At 42.7% G+C, this 23,958-nt stretch overlaps 2 protein-coding genes across 2 annotated transcripts in view; one reads left to right on the forward strand and one right to left on the reverse strand.

Annotated features, from left to right (window-relative positions):
• si:ch73-261i21.5 (zona pellucida like domain containing 1) overlaps positions 1-5,426 on the forward strand; it is a 12,061-nt gene extending 6,635 nt beyond the window's left edge. The window contains exons 5-10 of the mRNA XM_008280081.1: positions 1,863-1,960; positions 2,149-2,229; positions 2,443-2,614; positions 4,056-4,173; positions 4,277-4,297; positions 5,269-5,426. Coding sequence (XP_008278303.1) covers positions 1,863-1,960; positions 2,149-2,229; positions 2,443-2,614; positions 4,056-4,173; positions 4,277-4,297; positions 5,269-5,426 — 648 coding nt within the window. The remainder of the gene's footprint in view (positions 1-1,862; positions 1,961-2,148; positions 2,230-2,442; positions 2,615-4,055; positions 4,174-4,276; positions 4,298-5,268) is intronic.
• A 2,755-nt stretch (positions 5,427-8,181) lies between these two features.
• hyou1 (hypoxia up-regulated 1) lies at positions 8,182-23,652 on the reverse strand. The gene is made up of 24 exons (XM_008280031.1): positions 23,479-23,652; positions 22,561-22,636; positions 22,292-22,385; positions 21,869-21,947; positions 21,566-21,720; positions 21,373-21,449; positions 21,101-21,282; positions 20,255-20,370; positions 18,082-18,268; positions 17,659-17,793; positions 16,326-16,408; positions 16,012-16,144; positions 15,591-15,775; positions 15,058-15,196; positions 14,704-14,761; positions 14,061-14,137; positions 13,664-13,837; positions 13,340-13,506; positions 13,163-13,250; positions 12,253-12,509; positions 12,081-12,165; positions 11,467-11,728; positions 11,254-11,361; positions 8,182-9,667 (listed from the first exon to the last, which is right to left on the reverse strand). Exons 2-24 carry the CDS (start codon positions 22,628-22,630, stop codon positions 9,618-9,620), a joined length of 2,961 nt encoding a protein of 986 aa, XP_008278253.1. The 5' UTR covers positions 22,631-22,636; positions 23,479-23,652; the 3' UTR covers positions 8,182-9,617.
• Between the last annotated feature and the right edge of the window lie 306 nt (positions 23,653-23,958).

Below are 23,958 nucleotides of genomic sequence, written 5' to 3' on the forward strand. Positions count from 1 at the left end.
TCTATACCAATAAATAGAAGCAGCACAGTAGCAGATACATAGCTGAGAGTGAGGCGGAAATCCAATAAATAGGCTGCTGTCTCAATCTGACTCAGCTTCTGTAATGGCATCTCAACTGAAGGCTGACTGACTTGTGGTTGACCATTACATAAGTGAACATGCAGCTCACCATTATTACTTCTAAATTATAAGAAATAATGCTAATAATTGTCCAAATGAAAAGTGCATTCAGTGTCAGGGCAGCTGCAGCAGCATATGACCATCAGAGGTAAATGACTGATTATGATTGAATGCTATTAGAAGCTATAAACTAGAAGCAAATACCGGGTGCCAATCAGCCAACAGACACATGATCTGCAGCCTCTGCTTCTGTAGCCATCATACGGCGCTCATCAAATCCAAGCCCCCAATTATGTCATACCTTCAAATTCAAACACTTTTACATTTGAATCTTTTTTTTTTTATTTGCAGGTGTATTAAACTTAACCCTGTGAATTCTAAATGGTTTGAAAGATGTTGTGTCTTTTCAAGAAAACACAAAAATGACACCATGTGTGAAAGCAAGACACTGTAAAAACAGAAACGAGGGGTTTTACAATTGTGTGTGATGTGTGGATCTGCCGTAAAAACAAAACAAAAAACTAGTATTGCAGTTAAAATAGAAATGATAAAAAGATATATATATAAATCATAGCTAGTAAGACGGGGTCACTGTTCCAAGTTAAGCCATAACTTAACCACTGTGGTGGCTATTGTTATACAGTAAAAAGCCACTCCTTCTGCTACCACAGATCCCAAAACACAGACATGTGACCTTTTTCATGAAAGACATTCTGACATATCACATGAATTCAGCTCCATTCAGTTTCTTCCTTTTTAGGCTCTTTGTGCTGTATTTGCTGGCACACTGTCATGTTTTATTGGGACACCTGATGAAACGGATGAAACAGAGCCATCATTAATGTTACTAGTGACGGTGTTATTAATGAAAAGCAGCGATGTTGTTGTCATGTGCCTGTGCTTTTCCTACTGAGTCAAATGTTTGATGAGATAAAGGCTAAATTTGCCCGAAATCCTTAGTTAATAGTTCCTGTCAAAAGTGTGTCTTTAGTGAAATTTTCCCAGAGTGCATTTTGCATTTTGAAAGTACTGGCTAGACTTTTTTTTTTTCCAAATAAATAGGCGTATTTGCTTTCTTGCCAAAAGTGAGGGATGAAGATGGACAAGACTCTCATGTTGTCATGCTTAATGTGGAAAAGCAGTCTGGCGACAGTTAGCTTAGCTTAGCATAAAGAATAGAAGCGGCGGTAACAGCCAGCCTGGTTCTGTCCAAATGTAATAAAATCCACGTACCAGCTTTTGTAAAGCTCTGCCATATCTCATTCATTTATCTTTGGAATTAGTTGTTTCTCTCTATTATATAATTTCACCTTACCGTGTAAATGCCTTGAGACGACTTATGCTGTGAATCGGTGAAATATGAGCAAAACAGAATTGAACTGAATTGAATAAATCCCTGCACGGGTTTGAAGCATAAAAACGATTTGCTATTTCACCATAAGTTATACACCAGACTGTTTCTTGACCTGGCACAGTGACTTCAATCAGTCTTTGGAGTCAGTTTAACTCTTGGTGAGAAAGCAAAAAGACTTATGTTCCCAACAGGTCAAACTATCCCTGCAAACTTTCCTTCCAATCTTTTATCTTTTTATCTCTTCTTAGCCTCTGATGTGAAAATGCCATTTTAAAACGCTATCTCTCTGCTGATGTGGAGGCAAATTTTAGTTGATACTGGATCTGAAAGCACTGTGTCACTTATTATTTTAAACATCTTTCCTTATTTTCTGTTATTGGGCCTGAAGGACAACAGCTACTCTTCCTTCCTGAATATCCCTCAAGGAGGACTTGAGTTAAAGACCAGGATCTTTGTAGAAGTGAAAGCATCCAACCTCACTAACAGGTATTTCACACAGGTTGTTTTAAGTTAAGCAAGCTGTACTTGTTTATTTAAAAAACATGCCAACTTTACAATCCTCTAGACTCTGAACCATGTATTGGTGCTGCCAATATCCACATTTAGATTTGATCAAACATTAAAATATTATCAGCTTTTATGATCTGGGCTGATACCTGAACTCTTTCTTGCAGATTCAATGTGCTTCTGGATCGATGCTACGCCACAACTTCACTTTTCCCAATCAACACCACCTTTTACGATCTTTTTGTTGGGTGAGTTATGCATAGCGATGAATACCCTGTTCAGGACATCTGAGCTCATCAAATGTTTTTGCTACATGCAAACTTTACCAGTAAAAACCAATGATAGGAAGATGGTGTTATTAGTCTTCACTGGACACCTGGGAACCAGACCTGTGCCTTCTGGTTGTGGGCCAGAAAGTCAGTCTTCTTTCATCATTCATATCTGCATCTGTTCTCTTTAAGGTGTAACCGGGATGGCCAGACAGTCATGGGAGTCAACGGAGAGCAGCAGGAAGCTCGTTTCTCCTTTGAGGCTTTCCGCTTTGTCCACAGCGCAGATGAAACTATGTCCACCTACTACGTACACTGTGCCACCAGGCTCTGTGTGAGCACCTTCTGCCCCACCCTCATTCAGGTCAGAATCTGCCTCCAGGCTCGAAAATCACACGAGCCACCTTTGTCCATACAAGAAATATAACAATTGATTATACTCCCTTGTGAATGAGCACACAGACAGCTGTGGACACCACAGACGTGTAGTTGTTATTACATCACTTTCTAGTCCACTTGAAGTCTGTTCAGAGGGCTGCTTTCTGTACATGCGTAACTAAGTATTCGGATGATTGTGATTATCAGGGAGCAGGCCATAAGAGTGGACCTTGTTTCATATCTCAGTGCAAACTCTGCGAACACCACATCTGACTGGATTTTAAAATTCTGAAGTACTATTATATTATTGTGTATTATGATCCAACCACAAAGACAATTTGCACTGAATGTAAATTGTGAAATGCAGATTAATCCAGTCCCTCTCTACAACAAGACATCAACATCCAGCTTGATTCAACCCAACTCAAACCCACAAAATCTGCCAGAAACTTGGGTGTCATGATTGATGACCAACTAACCTTCAAGCCTCATGTGGCCTCTACTGCTTGGTTGTCTCGATTCGTCCTGTACAACATCAGGAAGATCAGACCTTTCCTGTCTGAACATGCAGCACAACTCCTGGTACAAGATCTCATAATATCACGCATTGACTACTGCAGCTCCTTACTGACAGGCCTCCCTGCAAACCTCTGCAGATGATCCAGAATGCAGCACGTCTGGGTTTCAACCAGCCAAAAACAGCACATGTCACCCCGCTGTTCAGATCGCTTCACTGGCTTCCAGTTGCTGCCCGCATCAAATTCAAAACTCTGATACTTGCTTACAAAACCACAACGAGAACAGCTCCCTCCTACCTGAACTCTGTCATTCAGGCCTACACTCCCTCCCGCTCACTACGCTCGACCAACAAAAACCTCCTGATACAACCACCGCAACAGGCAGAGGTCGATTGCGAGACTCTTCTCCTCTGTGGTTCCGCGGTGGTGGAACGAGTTACCAACCTCTGTTCAGTCTTTTCTTAAAGCCTGAGAGGGAATCAGCAGACTGAAGACCAGCTCTTCACTGAACACCTTTGCACTTGACAGACTGAAAACAAACAAATAAAAAACAAATAAAATCCTATTACCTCCCTACAGCCTGCTGTTGGCCCTATCACACTTGAACTTGTTCTATGGCACTTGCAGGTTGTTTTCTCCTGACTAGATCCTTGCTGGTGTTGGATCTGCTCTCAGATGTACGTCGCTTTGGATAAAAGCGTCTGCTAAATGAAATAGTAGAATTGTAGATAAATCCAAAATAGACCTTTCGAGGCTGCACAAATTAAATCATGCTGTGGATCTAGACTTTCTAGAGTTTCAACATGTTTTGTATTTTCATGGAAAGCTGTCATGGCATTCTCAAATAATTCTCTGCCTAATTTACTTCTTTCGAAAAGCTGTCTTAACCAAAATGACAATCACCTGCAGAACTGTTCCACTAACACCAGTTCCAGAAAGCGCCGCAGTGTCGCCGACAGCCAGGACACCACTGTGAGCGACATGGCAACCGTCAGCTCGAGCCGCATCACCATCCGCCTAGACAAAGGTGAGCATGTGAATGGTCCTTGCTGTCATGTATGTCTGCACGAGTTGAATGGAGGGTTCCTTTGGTCATGAATGAACTGAGGATTTGTCCTTTTCTCTCACAGGGCATCTGGTGGCACCTGGAGGTATGCATACACTGCCAGCACTTTGTGTTTTTATTACGCTAAACAAATGACAAAAGCACTGAACAACAGTGTCACTTGGTTTCTCTGATTATAAAGATCTGCACATTGAGGTTCATGCTAAGTAGAAGATGTGGGAGTAGTGAATGTGAGACTCAGTCCTCACCTAGAGAAAAGGAAGTGGAGCCCTTTTTGCAGCTTGTAATCACATAAACTTAGAAGGTGATCTATCAGTTGTTGTTTCCACTTCCTCCAAGAGGCAAAATAAAACTGTTATTGGGGGTTACACAGGGATAGATGATGCTGGTGTATGAAGACAGAAAAAAGAGCTGAAGTTCTTTCTCACTTCCACATACCTGAAAAAACTTTTTCTAACAAAAAAAAAAAAAAGTATCTTCAAATGTGTCCAGACACCAGGTTTTCTTAATGCATCTATCTGGCATGAAGCAAACCAAATGTCCTTGGAAAGAGCCCACGTGAGGCATCTGATCAGGATTTGTCCTGGATAGATTCCTTTCATGGCTAAATAACATAGAACAGGGGTGGGCAACCCTGGTCCTCGAGGGCCACAATCCTGTACGTTTTAGATGTTTCCTTCTTCCAACACACCTGATTCAAATGATCAGCTCATCATCAAGCTCTGCAGAAGCCTGATAACGATCCTGATCATTTGAATCAGGTGTGTTGGAAGAGGGGAACATCTAAAACGTACAGAATTGTGGCCCTCCAGGACCAGGATTGTCCACCCCTGACATAGAACATACAGTTCAGTGAATAAGAAAAGATACTGTAAGCTTGCCTCTCAACCAAACCATACCAATAAAACTGTTCAGTATTACCATCGTCTTGTTTAAAGGTGTGTGATCGGGGAAACCAGTCGGCTTGTTGCACATTAACTAGAGCAGGTTCTGTCATGCTCATCAGTACAGAAACTCTCCACTGCTCTGTGTGGTCTAATGCTCTTTCGTTCCCAGGTATTCAGCAGACTGATACGAGCAGCACTGTGGTGGCGGTTTCTGCTGCAGCCGCCATTGTCGGAGCGATCTGCGTCAGTCTGGTGGCTTTCATTGTTTACCAGAAGCACAACTCCAAACCTGCTTCGAAAAAGGAAGTGCTGTACCCACAGGAGTGACAGAAGAGCTTGATAAGAGACTTTGTTCTGTTTGATTCATTCACTTGTATAATTCTTATAAATGAGTGAGCGCAAAAGTCAGAGGTGATTTCAAACTTCTGACTTTTATATTCAATACAAGTCATGTTTCTGGAAATAAACATGGTAAATAATGAAATGAGCATTTTGGTTACACTTCAGTATCGTCCTTCAACCTGGAAGAAGAACATGAGTATGCAGGGCATATCACAGAGTCTTCTATCTTCTACCTACAAGTCAGACAGACTCTATGGCACACTGTTCTGTATTCGTTTTATACTCAGATATTGGGAAATTGAATTTTGGCCCTGTTTATTTAAAACAGGGCGATAGCTACTGTAGCTCACAGGAAATTAAAAAAGAATAAATAAATAATCTTTTATATTTGTTGAGGATTCCATTTTTGTATTTCTAGATTTTGTATTTCTATGTCTACTAAAGGTGTTTAACAGCAATTTATGGTTGATATTTATGGTTTGTAGAATGTTTCTTATCCTTTTAGTAAATGCTACAGCCTGATGCATACAGCTACAACACTGTGCTTTTATATTGGATTGTTTAATAAAAATGCGGAAAAAAAACCTAATCTGAAACTATAGTGTTCACTGGCCTCCCAGCGCTGGCTGTTTGTTTTCTGCTCATTTTCTGACATGCAGACGTTCACTATAGGATGTGAAATTATGTCAGGCCTCATTCTCTGATGCAAGCTGACCACAGTACGTACATACATGAGTACCTAAGTACAATAAATACTGTTAAAGTATAGTAAATATAGGCTTACAAAATACAACACATTATCAATGAATAAACCAGTTCATTCCCTTCATTTTATGTGAGCTTTCTCCTGAAGGCAGGGGTCTCAAACTCACGGCCCGCGGGCCAATTGAGGCCCATGGGATGGTATTTTGTGGGCCCCTACTAGACATCAAAGTTTAACGTTAGTGCGGCCCGTGCATTTTTCTCACAGGCACCTACGCGAGTCATGGCCCTGGGTGTTTTATAGTTATTATCAGTTGTGAGCTACCATTGCTCAGGCTCATGACAACAACGCGATTAGCAGAGTTAGTCACTTGAAACGTGATTTGGGAGTGTCACCGAGTGGAGGGAAAATATGTCCTGTCACCCAGTGCAAATGCATGTTTTGTTTTTGTGTTTGTTTTTTTGCTTTTTTCTGTCTGTGTGAAAAGCTCTTCTCCACCATGAAATTTAATAAGTCAAAGTGCAGGTCCAAACTTACTGATGAGCATCTTCAAGCCATACTGAGGGTCTCGATTGCTTCCTCCCTCAAGCCAAATGTGGCTCAGCTGTGGAAGAGGAAGTACTGCCAGGTCTCTGGCAGCAAGGAGTAGGTAGGAGAACCCTATGTTCTGAAGAACCCTATGTTCTGAAGAACCGTACATGTTCAGAATTGTTATTAATAAAGATTGAGAAGATTGGATTAGTTGTACTTTTTTTGGAATACTTGAAACACTTTTTTTGTGGAATACTTGATGCGGCCCAGCCTCACCCAGACTCTATCTCCAGCAGCCCCCAGGTAAATTGAGTTTGAGACCCCTGACTTAAGGCCTGTCACATTTTAGACATCCAAGCCACGCCAACATAGAAACTTTCCCGTATTAATCTGTCGCTAAGTTTCATTTGCAAAACTGGCCAATACTCTCAAATCTCAAACTCCCAAACAAGCAAAGACAGAGGAAGAAAGAGAAAAGGTTAAAAACTGAAAAGACAGTTGTACAGCAGAACTAATAATTATTCCATGACCCCTCAGGTTTTTGGAGGAGCCTGATCCTCAGGTTGTAAATCACTGAAGTGAACTAACTACATGGCATAGGACGTGAAAACTCAAACTAGCGTCACCTCCAGTTACAGCAGTCAAGTGCTGTTTACACGACACACCGATCTTAAACTAATCATGTCTTGTACAGTAAAATATCAGTGACAAGGGGGACATATTACTGAAGAGCGAGTGCTTGTAATTCCTTTAGCACATTTAGCTGAGTAGGATTTTTATACAGGATACTTGTAATGTAGTATTTTTAAAGTGTCATCATTTACTGAGGTCAAATATCTGAGTATCTGTATTAAAAGCAATTCAAATATTAGGCACAAAAATACGCAATGACATCACATATTTCAGCTTGATGTCATAAGTGTTTTGTAAAGACCTAAAGCAGTGTAAAATACTATTTAGCAGCTTATGTCTTGGCTTTCTTCCAACTTCTGTGAAGCTTTTCTTTGTTTTTAGGTCAAATGTTTTCACAACCCTAAGTTTGACATATAATCCTTCACTTGTAGCAGTGCAGTGGGCTCAATCTGCAACACAGCAGTTTGACAAAAGAATCTCACACTTACCTGTTACCCCTGAGAAACATATTCCACCCAACTTGTAGCCAAACTCAAAACCCTTATATTTCTTTCTGAATCTTAGGAAGTTTGAGAAATCCCTTTTGTGATTTATTAATTTAAACATCAAATTCAAACATAGACCCTCATTTAAGGCATAAAGGATACGAGTAATTTTAAAAGTGCATAAGAATGTACCGCCACATTAGCTGTTATTACAGCTTAGCCTACTGAACAATAAGGTACTTTACCTTTCTGTTGGCCCGGGGCCGGGTCAGCATCTTGTCTAAAGGCTCTTCAACAGGTGTGCTGACTCAAAGTCCGGACCCTGCATTGACTGCTTCAACAACCACAAAGTAAGACCAAAAAGCATGTTAACAAAATGACAATGAAATTAAAAACAAAAAAGTTTTTTATTAACAGTTTAGAAATACAACATTGTTTGCATCTCCCATTCCTGACTTGGTGTCTTCTTCAGTTACCCCTATTCAAATAATCCAGACTGCTGCAAACACACAGCAAGAGGGAAAAAAAAAATAAAAATAAAAATAACGGACAACACTAATACACCACCTCTTCTAGCAGCTTATGAGACTTTGAAATCGTGGAGTTTGGCTGCTGTCAAACACATTCACTTCTCAAAGTATTTATTGGCATCAGTAGAAAAACTCATTCAGAATTCAGCTACATCAGAACGATGAGAGACGAATAGAAGATGTTAGCTCATCGCTATTTGGTAGCCCAGTTTTATAGTTTGCTCTCGGGAGCTACATGGTGGAGCCCAGCATGCACCTGTTTCTGGCACCATCTTCTACTCAGCCTTTATGAAAAAAAAAACTAAAACCGTGATGAAGAAAATGAAAATGAAAAACACAAGTAAGTAAGTTTCATCAAGCAAAGCAAACTCAAAAATGAAATTATGCCTTAATGACGAGCAGTCCGATGATGTGCAGGTGATGTACAGCGTTTCTGGTCATGCGCAGCATTTGCCATCACTCTACAAGTTTACCTGGATTACAGGAAATTTCGTCAGTCACTTGGGAATTCTGAAATCCCAGAAAGTAACTGTGATATAAGTCAGTAGTTATAAGGAAAGATTAGTAGGCAATGTTGTGATTCACTATATCAGTGATGCTTTTCATCAAATCAGCTGACTTTTCATCCAACATGTACTTTTTGAACATGCCGTATGTAATATACGATGTCTGATTCTACTTTGTGGCATGTTTATAACAAACATACCTAATGATTTATGCTGCCAAATAAGTCGCAGGTTGTTATCCAAAAACAAAACAATAAAATACCAGAATTCTATCCATTGAGAATCCACCCAGCTGTGACCAACACCGTTAAATAGTTTAAAGATATACTAACCTCACAGCAACACACCAGGACATGACAAACCAGAGTAGAACAGTGCTCATTGTTGTCAACTGTCCATAGTTATTTCAATCTGGCCAAACACTGTTTTCATCTTCCTCTGCGTCAGCATGGATGAGATCATGATGTTGGACGTAAGCGTTTTGTTTGGACACTGCATGCATCGTGGCACAGATGCAGTCTGGGGCTTTGCTGCCGCTGAACTGTTTCTTCGTCCGTTGCTATCGAATCCATGAAAGGGAAAAGAGAGAAACTGCAGGAGGCGAAAAACGAGGGGCAAGATGAGTCGGTTCCAGTCCCTATCCAATCAACTTCCAGCAGTTCAACAAACAGGGGCAATAAAGATAAATCGAAGAAAACAAATGGAGAAAAAACACAGAGCGAGAGGGAACTTGAACATTTATACACTGTCAATAAATATAGTGATTTTTTTTTTTTCAGTTCCAGCTGTTATAATTCATCTTCTATGTGGTTTTCATGTTGGGCTTCCTCTGTTGGTCCTGGAAATAAGTAAAGAGAAGGAAAAATGAACACCGAGTGTACGGGATTCCATCAGCTTTGTTCGTTAGTACAGAAAAGCATAAGCTCTGCAGTGACCATGTCACCGCTACAGTGCTAAGTAACTCAAGCACATGTTTACTGATTTAATAAGGCGCACACAAAAGCCCGTTGCTATGGGAAAGCCTGTCAGCTGAGACCGAGTCAGTGTGACAGTTGACGCGGCCATAGCTGGAAGAGAGGAGCAACAGCAGAGGTGGCCTGTCATCTCACCAGCTCTGGCTGAGACTAACACTGCTGTGGTCATTTAAAGGCATCACAAGCAATCCTGTCAAAATGTAGGCCAAATTATTTATTTACTTGAGTTTATTTACCACATACATCATCCATCCATCTACTATCTATACACTGCTTAATCCTCACTAGCATCGCGGGGGGACCGGAGTCTATCCCAGGGCTACACTTAGAGACAGACAACCAAGCACACTCACATTAACACCTACTGACAATTTAGAATCACCAATTAACCTCAACATGTTTTTGGACTGTGTGGGAGGAAGCTGGAGAACCTGGAGAGAACCCACGCTGCACGGGGAGAACATGCAAACTCCACGCAGAAAGATCCCGGGTGTCCTCACCGGGATGCGAACTGGTGACCTTCTAGCTGCGAGGCCACAATGCTAACCACCGCTCCACCATGCAAAATCAGTGGGAGTAAAATGTGCTTTAGCTTTCTGCAGGTCTTCGACTAGACATCACCAGATAAAGCTACATGATGTAGTAACTTGTCAAAATGTACAACAAATGCTCATTTCAATGAGATAACACCGTAAAGCACCGTTTTATTGTAATAAAACACAAACTATTATGCATGAACTACTAAGCAAATGTAAAAACAGACAAACACTGTATGTCCCTCAGCTTATGAGCTTTAAAGCACATCGGACTCACGGAGTCATACTGAACCTGAAATTATACCGTAGCAGGATGAGCGACCAGATAATGCAATCTAAACAAACAGTCCAGCAGTAATATAATGTTCCACTTGTGCTGAGACTGTGTGTCAGTGAGAAGCTAATTCAGTTCAGAGGTGATTTATTCACCCGTGAGCCACAACCTTAAACACACAGACAAGTGAAGTGAACAACATCAATTACGTTCAAGGGCCCTGGCGTTCATGTGGCTGTTACACTGACATGTGCCATCCGCCTAAACAACATTGTTCCAGACCACGTACCCTCCCCATGCAAACAGCATTCCTGGACAGCAGTAGCACCCCCCAGCATCCGGCCACAAACTGCTCAGGAAAAGCTTGAGGAACTCAAAAAAAGAGCCCAAGATCTCAATCTCAGCATCTGTGGGTGGCACAGGAACAGAGGACCCACCCCACAAACCACAGGACCCAAAGGATGAGCTGCTAACATCCCATTTGTAGACACACACAGGACACTCCCACAGAGCTGGGCTGGCAGCACGAGGAGGACGCAGACAATATTATGGTTTTAATGTTGTGGCTGACGGATGGATGTTCCAAATCCCATCTCCTAAAGTTCTCCACCATTATCAGCTACAGGTATGGCTGACCGACCTGGAGTTGTCGTTTCTTCTGTGGGCTGTGATTGGCTGTCTGAATCCGGATGTGGAGTGCTCTCCTCGGTGGGAGGAGCGTCGCCCGGCTGGGCGTCTTCTGGGCTTTCTGTATTTTAATAAAAAATAACATACATGAAGTTATTTTAATACAGATTTAATTCTTATTGCAGAGCAGTGAGGGAAGAAGAACAGTCCCATGTGTTTGACCCACCACTCTTTGTGTCTGTGCTCTCCTCTGTCGGAGGGATGACTTTTTCTTCAGCTGTGTCGTTGGCCTTATTGCTTTTATTAGAGCTTGTGCTGTTCTTGGCTTTGGCTTTAGCCTTGGGCTTGGCAAACTTGGCCTTGTTGAGCAAATAGTTAACCTCTCGATCCAACAGAGCCAGCTTGGACTCGATGTCTTTGGACAGCAGGACCGGCCGCTCCTTTGGCGAGCGTTTCTCTTGGTCTGCCACCGTCTCATTCTTCCACACCTGAGGCAAACAGAAGCAATTTCACACATGAAGCTCACTTTACCTGAATCAAGAAGAATTATTTCAACGTGTCTGAAAACAGCTCGAAAATGTCTTTTGTGGTTTTGGAAGGTGAAGTCTGAGAAAGTAGCCCTGATGAAGTGTCAGTAATGTCATCAGGGATATCATGTAGCAGGAAAGACAGAGCTAAAAACATCCAGCATGGAGTCAGATAATGGGAAATGTAGAATTCAGTATGTTTGGAATTACACAGAATCTGTAGACTATTAGGTAGTCATAACAAAACCTTGGAAAAGACAATTTCCACAGCAGTACTGAGAACCAAGAAACCACGACTGATTTCACCACCTACCGTTGTTTCGTTGATGACTTTTTCCAACACATTTAGCTCAACTTCAGTAAAGATCTGGTCATCCTCTGGGATCAGCTTGGCACTCCTTTGGAAAAAAAAAAAAAAGAAGTTGGTCAACATAAAATTGTTGGTGCACCACAAACTCCTCATGCCTTAAGTCTTGAGCAGTCACCTCAAGAAGAAGCTGGAGGTGTTGAGCAAGCTGTCCAGGGCAGCAAGGCGTTCTGGCCACTTGCGTCGCTCTTCTACCCTGAAAAACATGTTCTTGCACAGGCTCTTCAGCTCAGACAGCTTCTCTCTGAGCTGCTTGGTGGTGGCGTCGTACCCGTCCTCGTCCATCCACTCAGACGACTCCCTAAGCTTGGCTGAGATCTGTTCCTTCTCCTCCTCGGTCACCACCTGCTGGTAATCGTCCTGGTAAAGCTTGTCCTGGAGAAACGACACAGGCACAGTGTTTTTAGGAGAAGAGGTTATATGGTGTCTTATCACTTTTCTCTCATCAACTATTGATAGCATGCAAAGTCCATCCATCCATCTATTATCTATACACCGCTTAGTCCTCACTAGGGCAACGGAGGGCTGGAGTCTATCCCAGCTGACTGAGTTTGGGTGTCGTGATTAGGTTCATTTTGTCTACTCTGATTATACATATAAGGTTTAGGTGAATCTAAAAACAACCACATCATGGACTGGGACAACGCAAAGATCATCGCATTGGAGAGCAACTAATTTAAACGTTGGATCAAGGAGGCCATAGAAATCAGGAGGCGAGCCAAAGATACCATGAACCGTGGTGAGGGGGCATTCATGCTGTCCCACACATGGGGCGCTCTGCTGCAGAGACCACCTGGTGGCAGGAGGCGTGGCCCGTCGGGCAAATCTGACAGATTGCCAGACGGGTCACGCCTCCAGGAAACCACCAGCTGATAAAGACGCGTCACCACAGACGTCAGTTTCTGAGGAAGTGAACATCGAAACAGCTCCTACTTAAAAATACTCATTGTCTGATAAAGAAAGAAACCTTCTACCTGAGTTTGGATGTATTTGGCTAATAGTGAATTCAGAACGCTCCTGTTGCTTACCTGTGTCTCAAAGATAAAAGCCTCCAGACTGTTCAGGGTTTTTTCTCTTTCCTGTTTGGCCAGATCTCTGTCTGTCAAATCCTGCAGCCTGAAAAGATACAAAGACTCGTTTTAGCTGACAAAACGGGAAAATAAACAACGAGAGAGCAAAAGAAAGATAGAAAAACAGTGCTTTACTTCTTTTTGGAGGAAGTGAGCTCTTCAGCAGTGGGATCAAGGATGTCACTGATGACCAGTTCCACTGCGATGTCTTCAGAGATCTTGCTCTTTTTCTGAGGTTTCGCCTTCTTCTCTGCCTCCTTCTCCCCCTCTGTGTTTCCAGATTTCTCTTCGTCCTTCTCCTCCTTTACAAGCAGAGATGGGGCTATGTTTAGTGCCAAGTTTGCAGTGGCTACTTTCTCTTAAATAGACATATCCAACAAGGGGTATACACATTTCGGAACCATTGCACATTTGCTTTTGAACTAAGTGCTCAGACAGATTACCTGTGGCAGAGCTTACCTTGGCCTCGTTCTTGCTGCCTGCCTCCTCCGTTTTCTCCTGGCTTTTCTCTTCACCTGCACTTTTCTCCGAATCATCCTGCGTCTCCTTGGCAGCCTCGTCCTTCTGTGCCGCATCCTTGTCATCCTCACTCTTGTTGTCCTTTCCAGACTCGGGAAGTATTTCCTCCTCGTCCTAGACATGGCGCATAAAGGAACAATGAGCAACAATCTCAGGCCGGGCATGTGTAGCCAACACTTTAGTTCCATCAGTTAGTTGTAAAACTGTTACAAACCACATATGGCATGTAGGTACAGGAGTTTATCAGACGAATCAAATGTAGAATTCATACAAAGATCAGTCTTATTAACACCTGATTTGGGACAATGTGTGGTTGTACTGATAGAGGTGCAGTTACCTGGACAGGTTCAGTTACATTTGGGGCAGGTTCTGAGGATCCTCCTCCAAACAAGGTGGAAATGGTGTTACCCAGTTCTGAAAGACAGCAAATTGTTGTCTCAGTTTATTCAAATCAAATCAAACTTTATTTGTATAGCACTTTCCACACACTAGAGCAACGCAAAGTGCTTTACAGCTTTTAAAAACATTGTAAATAAAACAAGAAAACCCATCCGCCTGTATAAAAAAAAAAAGAGAGAGAGAGAGAAGAAAAAAAAACTCTCGAAACCAATGAGTCTCTCTTATAAACAGCCAGAATGGACCGGTCCAATGTGTGCCGAGGTGTGTGTGGTTTTTGTGTGGTAGATTTCAGACTAATAAACACAGTGGACAACTGTATGTAACAACACTGTGCAACTTTCCAAACAGCATAAAGCTGCTGCAGACAACAGACACAGTAAGAGTTACACAAATTCATTTAAACAGTCATTCAACTGATAAACTTACTGCTTTAACCACATATTTCTTTACATCAATTTACACACATAAGCAGTATTCAGGTTGCTCATGTTGATACGGTGACTTTGTGATGTTGAGCCTCTACAAAGGTACTGGTGCCACTTATCTAACACTGATTTTGTACTTGTGTTCGCAAAACCTACTAGTTAAAGTTGATTCCTCTTCTTTCTCTTCCACAATTGTTTCAAAGACAGACTCCACCTGTGGATGAAAATTACAAGTATAACATTTTTAATTGACTTACTGCCACAATAAAAAAAAAATACAAACAAAAAAAAACATTACTCTGTGATTATTCAAGTCAGTCAAGAGGCTTCAAGAGAAGCCCATTTGGTTGTTTTTGGCTTTGAATCCAATAACCCCAGCCACAGACTTCCATTTTTGTCAGAGAAGCATGCCAGATTTTTTTAATAAGACCTTTCTTTTGAATGCCTGATACTGATCAGATTATGTGAAAGCTCACTGAGTGAACTAAATCAAAGAGTAGTGTAACTGACCCGATCCAGCAGGAGAACTCCACTTTCATCCATGTTGAAATGGGCTTTTATTCCTTTCGACTCGGCATCTAGGTGCTTCTGAAAGCTGCTGCCCACTCCGGACAGCTTGACTGTGGTCAGGTTCGGCGAGCCAAATACACTGCAGGGCACGAGGAAGCAGGGTCAGGACAGCGTTACACTTAAATACAATCAGCGTACACTGAATAAACCTCTTAATCATATTTTTATAGCAAAGCCAAAAATGACGCATGGTCCAAAATCCTAATGGAGACGAGTTAAAAGCTTGTCTCTGTGTTTTACTGAGAGTGAATATGAATCATTCTGGACATGGCATTTGTTAAAGAAAACTGAGAAAATGAACAAACAGAAATATTTTTTTAAAGAATTACCATCATTACTATTTTTAGCCAAAACAAAAAGCGAGCAGTCAAATACAAATTCACTATAAACCCACTCGTCTACTATCTCAGACGAGTACTAAACATGGTTGAAATAAGCTAATTTCAAACAGCTTCCATAAACTGAAGGCCAACCTGAGGTCCTCCTGACTCAGGAAGCTGAGGTCACCGTAGTTGATGTTGAACGCGAAGTCGTCGCTGTAACGATTGAACGTAATGACCTTGCGCTGGGGATACGGCGCCATCCTCTGGAACAGGATTCGTTTGTTGTGTTTCAGGGTTTTGACCCCCTCCTCCTCCATCTCCCGGGTGAACTCCACCTAACAGAATCCAACATCGTGGCTAGTGTTAAACAATGGACTCAAAAACTGTTCACATAAATGTACAAGTGAAAAATCCTCTCACTCTATTACTAAACTCTAATCTGTTCTTTAGGACACGACAGTTTAATATAGTCCATCTACCATCAAAGGTTTATAGAAAACTCCACCATTAAGTTTCAAAGTTAACTAAAGTCATGTCCAGCAGCATGAGACAGTCTGTGGCCTGTGCTGACCTGAATGGGGAAGACAGCTGCATCTCGGACCAGGAAAGGCTTGACTTTGAAGGCCTTGCTAAGGGCAGCAGCCTGGTACACGGCGCCCATGGCCGCTGCTTCATCTGCATTAATGTTCTTTCCAAGCTCCTCTCTGCACAGGAAAGACACTGGATTACAAATGCACTTTAAAGTGTTTCATCTCATTAAGCTGGCAACAAAACGACATGGAAGCAAAGTTAAGGATCAACGTGGTTACAGTTTACACATTCGTCTACAATTCTGAAAGTGGAAGCAGTCAAACTAAGCGACATATCTTTGCGGTTGACACTTACTTCCCCACAGCTTTGAGCAGCACTTCCTGGACTTTGGGGACACGTGTGGAGCCGCCGACTAAGATCACCTGCTCGATTTCATCCTGTTGGTAGAAATAGAAAAACTCAGACTCACAGCAGCAACCAAAACATGCACCGATTTCAACTCACTATTTATTGTTTAAGAACAAAATCGATGTTGCCCAAAATAACCTTATCAAATGTGAGAATGGGTGCATTCAGCTGATTGATGTATTTGTAATAAAGTATGACACTGATCAAAAGAGGTGATGAAGAAAAAGCCCATTTTCACCACAAACAAGCTACAATTCATTTCCCATTTTACTAAACGCTACCATTGTCTGTACAGCTGTGAGCAAAAGTTTACATACACTTGAAAATAGTATAGAGATCATGGTAGTCTTTAGTTTCCAATGACTTCTGTAACTCGGAATTTTCCATGATGGAAAAACAAACATGCGCCTTTATCACAAAAAACAATCATGCAATTTCATAGATTTATTATAGGTCTTCTAAAAATATCCATCCATTATCTATACACCGCTTAATCCTCACTAGCATCGCGGGGGGGCTGGAGTCTGTCCCAGCTGACTCAGGGTGAAGGCAGGAGACACCCTGGACAGTTCACCAGTCTATCACAGGGCTACACTTAGAGACAGACAACCAAGCACACTCACATTCACACCTACGGACAATTTAGAATCACCAATTAACCTCAACATGTTTTTGGATTGTGGGAGGAAGTCGGAGAACCTGGAGAGAACCCACGCTGCACAGGGAGAACATGCAAACTCCATGCAGAGAGATCCCGGGACCTTCTGGCTGTGTGGCGACAGCGCCAACCACTGCAACACCGTATCACCCTCTTCTGTAAATATGACTTTATCCACTGTTTGCAGTTTTAAAATCAACAGCTGAGCAGCAAAAAATAAGAATATATATATTGAGACTAGCACTGCAAGGTGGATTGGTGGTTAACACCGTGGGTTCTGTCTGGGTTCTCCGGCTTCCTCCCACAGTCCAAAAACATGTTGAGGTTAATTGGTGATTCTAAATTGTCTGTAGGTGTGAATGTGAGTGTGCTTGGTTGTCTGTCTCTAAGTGTAGCCCTGTGATAGACTGGTGACCTGTCCAGGGTGTCCCCTGCCTTCACCCTGAGTCAGCTGGGATAGACTCCAGCCCCGCCTTCAACTTTAGGAAGTTCAATAAGTGGAGGACTACAGGACGACACCACCTGTCCTCAGCAACCAAGCACAGGAATCATGATAGTTTCATCTCATGCATGGGGCGCTGCACTGGATAAGACATGTAGAGGTGCAGAGAGAATACTGACCAGCTTCATTTCTGCTGCAGTCAGGGCATCCTGCACTGGGCCAGGCACTCTTTCAAACAGATCAGCGCACAGCTCTTCAAACTCAGACCTGGTCACCTTCGATTTGAAGTCGATGTCATCCATCAGACCTTCCACCTGTGAACAAAACAAAACAAACAAACAATGAGACCTCACACACCCCTTTCCCCACTGCAGTGGAACTGTATGCAAATGCTAAGCTGATCTCGACTGTGTCACGAGTTTCTCAGAAAACTTGCAACGTTTCTCAGATTTTAACACTGTGAATGTAAGAAGGTGTATTTTAACTCATTTTCCAGATGTTGCAAATGTCTTCTAACGGTGCAGTTAGTTCTGACTTACAACATTACAGTGAGATACAAAACTAGAAGGACAAAGTGAGGGTTGAGGAGTCTGTGGACTCACCTGGGCCATGAAGTCCACGTTTGCACTGAGAACAGTCTTGAGCCTCTGAGCCTCTTTGAGGAGCTTGGCCATAGCCCGGTGGTTCTCCCTCACATCTTTCTTGCTCTTCTTCTGTTCATTGAACAGTTTGGCCAGGTGGTCCCGGAGTCGCAGGTCCATCTCAAAGCCCCCCAACCCACGATCAAACCTAGAGCAGGAACATAAGAATAACACCTCAGTGTGTGTAGACGCTCAGGAGGTTATATGAAGAAGGGAACTACGGTCTGGGGGTTTTAAACTTATCAACAATCAAAAGCAGGAAGTGCTTACACTCTTTTCAATTTACAGAAACTTCCGAACATACAAGCATCCACATTCAGCATCTTTAATCCCTTAAAGCTGGGCAGAGCAGTATTATTCTGGCCTTACCAAGCAAACATTTCACACTGACCTTCCAGCATCTTAATTCAAGTGTCTGAGAGGAGCTAGAATTCTGCACCTAGTCGTGGCTTCGTTTTCAGGCGTTAGAAGCCTGACGGGAGATTTTAACCAATCACAGGGCTCTTTGCCCATCAGATCAACAGGATGCAGCGGTACAATGGGCTAGATGGACGACTCTCACTCTGGAGGTTGTGGGTTTGAAGCCCAGTGGAAGCCATCAGTGACTTTTGGCTTGACTGAACAGAAACGGGAGAGGAAAGAGCTGCAGGAGGAGGGCTGTATATTTTCTGCTGGAGTCTTTTCCCATTTTAGATCTCTGCCTACTGATCTCCCTTCTTTAGCAATGCGTTGGTATTCATGGCTCCACTCTGACATCATTTAGATCATTTTACATCAGCATGGGTGATCACTCTACCATGACTTGTGGTTTACCGCAAAGGTCTACATTAGGTCCTACTTTGTTCTGCCCCTGGAGTCTGCACTCCTTGGAGCCCATTTACGTCGGGCCCATTTGATACACTGACTACAGACAACCACAAACACTAGAGTGGGAAAGTCTGAGAAGCTCAGCAAAGATCTGAAAACAAGTCAGAAAAGTCACTTGGAGCCATTATAACTCAGCTACAGATCCCAAAACTATCTGTTGTTTGTAAGTCAAAAGTGCATGTCACTGCCACAATCAGGAAAGAAACGGAAACTATCACCTGCTGCTGAGAGACAACTGGTCAGAAATTAATAAAACGTGTTATGACAGAAATTTATGTCCTGTAGCGATCAGGTTGATCCAAGGACCACAGTAACGCTAACACACCTTTAACCTCACAGCTTTGTCGAGTTAGTCATGGCACAGACATAAAAACTTGGTAAAGAGGCAGATGAATGGCAGAAGAAAGAAGAAGAGGAAGAAAAGAAAGAAAAGCAGAAACTACGGGTATCTATGCAGCTCGGCTGTTTGGCCCCCAGAGAGATCCTGCACTCAGTCACAGAGTATTGAGGTGGAGTCATACGAGCACCCTGGACAGCTCCCACATCTGTGGCCTCACAGGATCTGCACCCCGACAGCCGCGTTTGTTACGTTGAACAGCTCTGACGTTAAAAAATGTGAAGTTAAAAACACAAACTGTACGAAGAAGCAATTCAAAATTAAATATTATAACTTGGTTTATTATTTAACATTATTTTATAATTCCATTAATATTTATCACAACGGCCACAGTTTTAATACATCTAAAGGTGTTTTTTTTAATTATTCCTGTTTTATAACTTACACTGATCTTGACTTTTTTCAAAACAATAGCATTCAAGAATCAGTTTTTATTTCATAATATAATCTATCATCCATCCTCACTAGGGTCCCGGGGGGCTGAAGTCTATCCCAGTGGACTCAAGACCTGGACAGGTCACCAGTCTATCACAGGGCTACACTGAGAGACAGACAACCAAGCACACTCACATTCACACCTATGGACAATTTAGAATCACCAATTAACCTCAACATGTTTTTGGACCTTGTGGGAGGAAGCCTGAGAACCCGGAGAGAACCCACGCTGCACGGGGAGAACATGCAAACTCCACATAGAAAGATCCCGGGTGTCCTCAATGGGACGCGAACCAGCGACCTTCTTGCTGTGAGGCAACAGTGCTAACCACTGCTCCACCTTGCAGCCCCTAATCTATCATGTCAGATAGAATTAACTGTGGTAGAAGCAACATTCTAAATTACAAAGTGTACTTAATGGATTGAAGGACTCACCCAACGCCTCGGATCTGGAGCTGGGGGAGGGTGCCAGCCTCCTTGGTCTTCACTGTCTGATAGGTGACGATCGTGGCAGTGGTGCTGCCTGAGCCCATGTCGTAAAACATCACATTCTGAAAGAGAACGAGATCTCAGCGGTTTGTAGTCACTGATAATCTGAGCTTTCTTTTCAATCACTACATTCATCCTGATGCATTAGTCTGAGTATTACTTCAAATAAAGTTGCAATAAAAGACCTCAACAATATCAAATATCCCGTTTAGGGATAAAGCTGCTGATGCTCCATACTTTGTTTTTGCATCAACAAGACCTTGAGAGACGTAAAACCAACAGTACCTTAGTTCATCTCAACACTTTCTGACCTCTCTACTCTGTCTCTGGTCTCAGTTCCACACCCACTGATTCTCAATGAAGATATATATCTTTGAAAATATCCCACTAATATATCGTTAGATTTTTTTGAACAACATCCTCAAACAGCTGGACATCTTGATTTTTTTTAACAAATGTTACTCAAACATTAGGGAATTGCTTTGTCTGGCTGTTGTTAGTGGTGGAATAATCCACATTTGGTGCTCTGCAGAATATTTCAGGCAGCAGAATGGTGTGTGTGGGACTGAGTCAAAAAAAAAAAGACTGCTGTGTGGGTGTTCATGGTGATAAGGAACATGCCAGCCAGTGCATCAATGGTTCATTTTGAATAAATGAAGCTTCATGACACCAGAAGAATAAAACATACCAGCCTGTTATTACACACACACAATAATGATTTGTTTGTTCAAAGTTTTTTTTGACAATGACGTGCGATGATTCGATGTATTTGCATTCATGAGTAAAGTTTACCTTCGCTGTGCTGTCGATATCTTTCCTCCTAAAGACCCCATAGTTCAAGGCCACGGCTGTGTTGTCGTTGATGAGCTGGAGGACCTTTAGACCTGCCATCTGCGCAGCGTGCAGGACTGCCCTGCGCTCCGCCTGGTTGAAAAAGGCTGGGACGGTGATCACTGCATCTTTAATTGGTTGCTCTGTGAATTGAAGAGACAATTAGGGAGGGAACAAATAACAATATCTTTGAACATGTCGTACAATGAGGCATCTTCCTCCAGCAAACTGACCCGCAAAGTCCTGAGCCAGCCCACATGAATAATTGAGCACCATCCCCAGGAGCTCCTCAGGTGTGTACTGCATTTCTCTGGCAGACAAAAAAAAAAAGCTGTTAGATCCTCCTGATTAAAACAGTGCTGCGTTTCTTCCGAGAATTTTCTGATAAGGTGAAAGAAGTACCAGGTGGCACATAAAGAGACTCACTCTGAGTTTTTAAAAAAGACTGTGCCCCTCACTGGGTCCGCCTGCAAGTGGTGCTCAGGGAAACGCTTCTGGTAGAGCTCCACCTGGAGGTTGCCGTGCTTTTTACCCAGGAGGCTTTGGAGGTGTCTGTAGACAGTCTTTGGGTTCTTCACAGACTGAAATGTTGCACACAATATGTGATCATTAACAGCACGAGGACAAAATGCACATTATTTGAGGCTATTTGCATGTGGAATGTGAAACAATGGTGCAACTGGGATTATACTGTTAAAGAAATGAAAGACATTTAGATAGAAGTCATACCATTCCTAGCGCGTTGTCTCCAAAAAGTCTCTCGTTCTCCTTAAGACATACGACTGCGGGTGTTTTTCTCCTTGACTCTCTGCAGAAAGAATTGACAAACATGATGGTAGTTTCACTTACTGATGCCCAGTAACTTAGCAGGAAACTTTGTGAAGCGCATTTCCCTCAGTTAAAAGTAAAGTCAATGATTGGAATACAGTTTTGTGAAGAGGACGTGCACAGGATGGATGGAAAGGAAGGGAGAGGTAAGATTGAGGGGGAAGGAGGCTGTAGCAGAGAGAGGAACAGTAGATCTGGCTCATGCCAACTATCTACATATGCAAACTATGGAAATGTCAGCAACCTTTCTCCACAATCACAGACTCCACCCGTAACCGTGGACACTCACTCCACTGTAATGCAAAGACAAAAGCTCGTACTCACTTGTTAAGAACAATCTCCATTGGTACACCAGGTTTCACGATTGCCATTTTCATCCACTCGCTTCCCAGGTCAACTGACATGACAGCAACACTTACTGCAAACACAAAGGAAAGCAGATAGGAAACATTATTATCTGTGGTACAGTGCAGCTATAATACTGATCTGTCTGTAAAACTATGCAATCAGTCAGTCTTTTGTGGGTAATAACACTGCTCGCTACAACAACCCATGCTGAAAATATGCCTGTGCGTGTTGAGGGATCGGTTTACCTGTGTGAGAAGGCAACATTGCCAGGACAAGGCAACAGAGAGCAACCAGCGCCAGTTTCCTATTCCCCATGATGAGCTGCAGAGATGAACAAATGAAACATTTATGTGAAAACAAGACATTCAGTTGATTGGGATTAAACAGGCCCACACCTGTCCTAACCTCTACCCAGTATGTCAGAACTCAACCTTGTCTATCCACCTGATGAGTTTTGTTCTTCTTCTGCTCATTTCAGAAGAACTAAATGTGCTGAAAAGGCTTTAACAGGACTGTTTCTCCTCCAGCTGTAACAGGGACAGGTGCATCACACTCAGTCTTTTGACAAATGTCCAAGTTTTAATGTTAATTTGTCTTCAAGCAAAATCACTGAGCCGCTGCCAGGTGATGTCATGGCCTTTGCTCACTGATATAAAGGAGCTTAATACACCTGATTCCACAAACACGTGGCAATAACACAATTGTCAAGCTCTGGTGTTGGTTGGCGGAAGCTCCAACAACACAGAGCAGAAAATCTAGTGGTTGTGTTTCAGGGGTGGGAAAAAAAACAACCTGACAGAGACACAGAAGCCACAGCAATAGCAGCGACGCACGAGTGGAAACGGGTTGCACAACCTTCATTACTTTTATTTAATTGTTTGAAGCATTAGTCTTTTAGCTTCAGACAATCACTACCGGTTGTGTGTTATACAGCTCAGCCGCATGCAGCAATTACAGTTGAGGATCAGGCACCGGTAACCGTTTGCATTAAACACAACTGGGCAACATCTGTCTACCTTTTCATAAAAAAAAAAAAAAAAAAAAGCTAGCCCTGTTGTGCTGGAAAAAACAATAGCACCTCCAACATAAGTTAACAGAGCTACTGTTAGCCAGCAGTGTGACACAAGCATCAGCATGATCGGCACCGCTCCGGCTGGATTTACCTTTCAGTAGCGGCACCACTCAAAGTCTCACGAGGCTACCAACGGGCCGAGCGGTTCCGGGCGGGTTCTGAGGTTAGTTTTCCCGGTGTTGCCTTGATTCAGAGCCCCTTTGTTGTAACGCTCGGTAGTTTTAGTTCCCCTTATCACCGGCTTGCTCTCAGCGGTCGGGCCCGGAACGCGGCGTCACCTCATTGGATCCACTGACGCCGCTTCTGAGAGAAATCCTGTTGTCAAGTCAGCCGCAAGCAGACATACTGTTTCCGGTTAGCCTTTAACAGGAAAGCACATCGTAGAAGAAGACCGGCAGGCAAGCCACCGACTGTAGCCGCTATTAATCACAGGACACACAAGTCTAGATAAAGAACAAACGTAATTAGTGATTTTTAGTAACTCTGTCGTGCATTTATAAATCAAAAACTGTTGTGATAGTCACGGTCAAGGGACTGCTGTGTTACCATATTGCAGCCCAACAGATACACA

The sequence above is a fragment of the Stegastes partitus genome, unplaced genomic scaffold (genome assembly GCF_000690725.1).
Source record: "Stegastes partitus isolate 25-593 unplaced genomic scaffold, Stegastes_partitus-1.0.2 Scaffold180, whole genome shotgun sequence".
NCBI classification, from domain to species: domain Eukaryota; kingdom Metazoa; phylum Chordata; class Actinopteri; family Pomacentridae; genus Stegastes; species Stegastes partitus.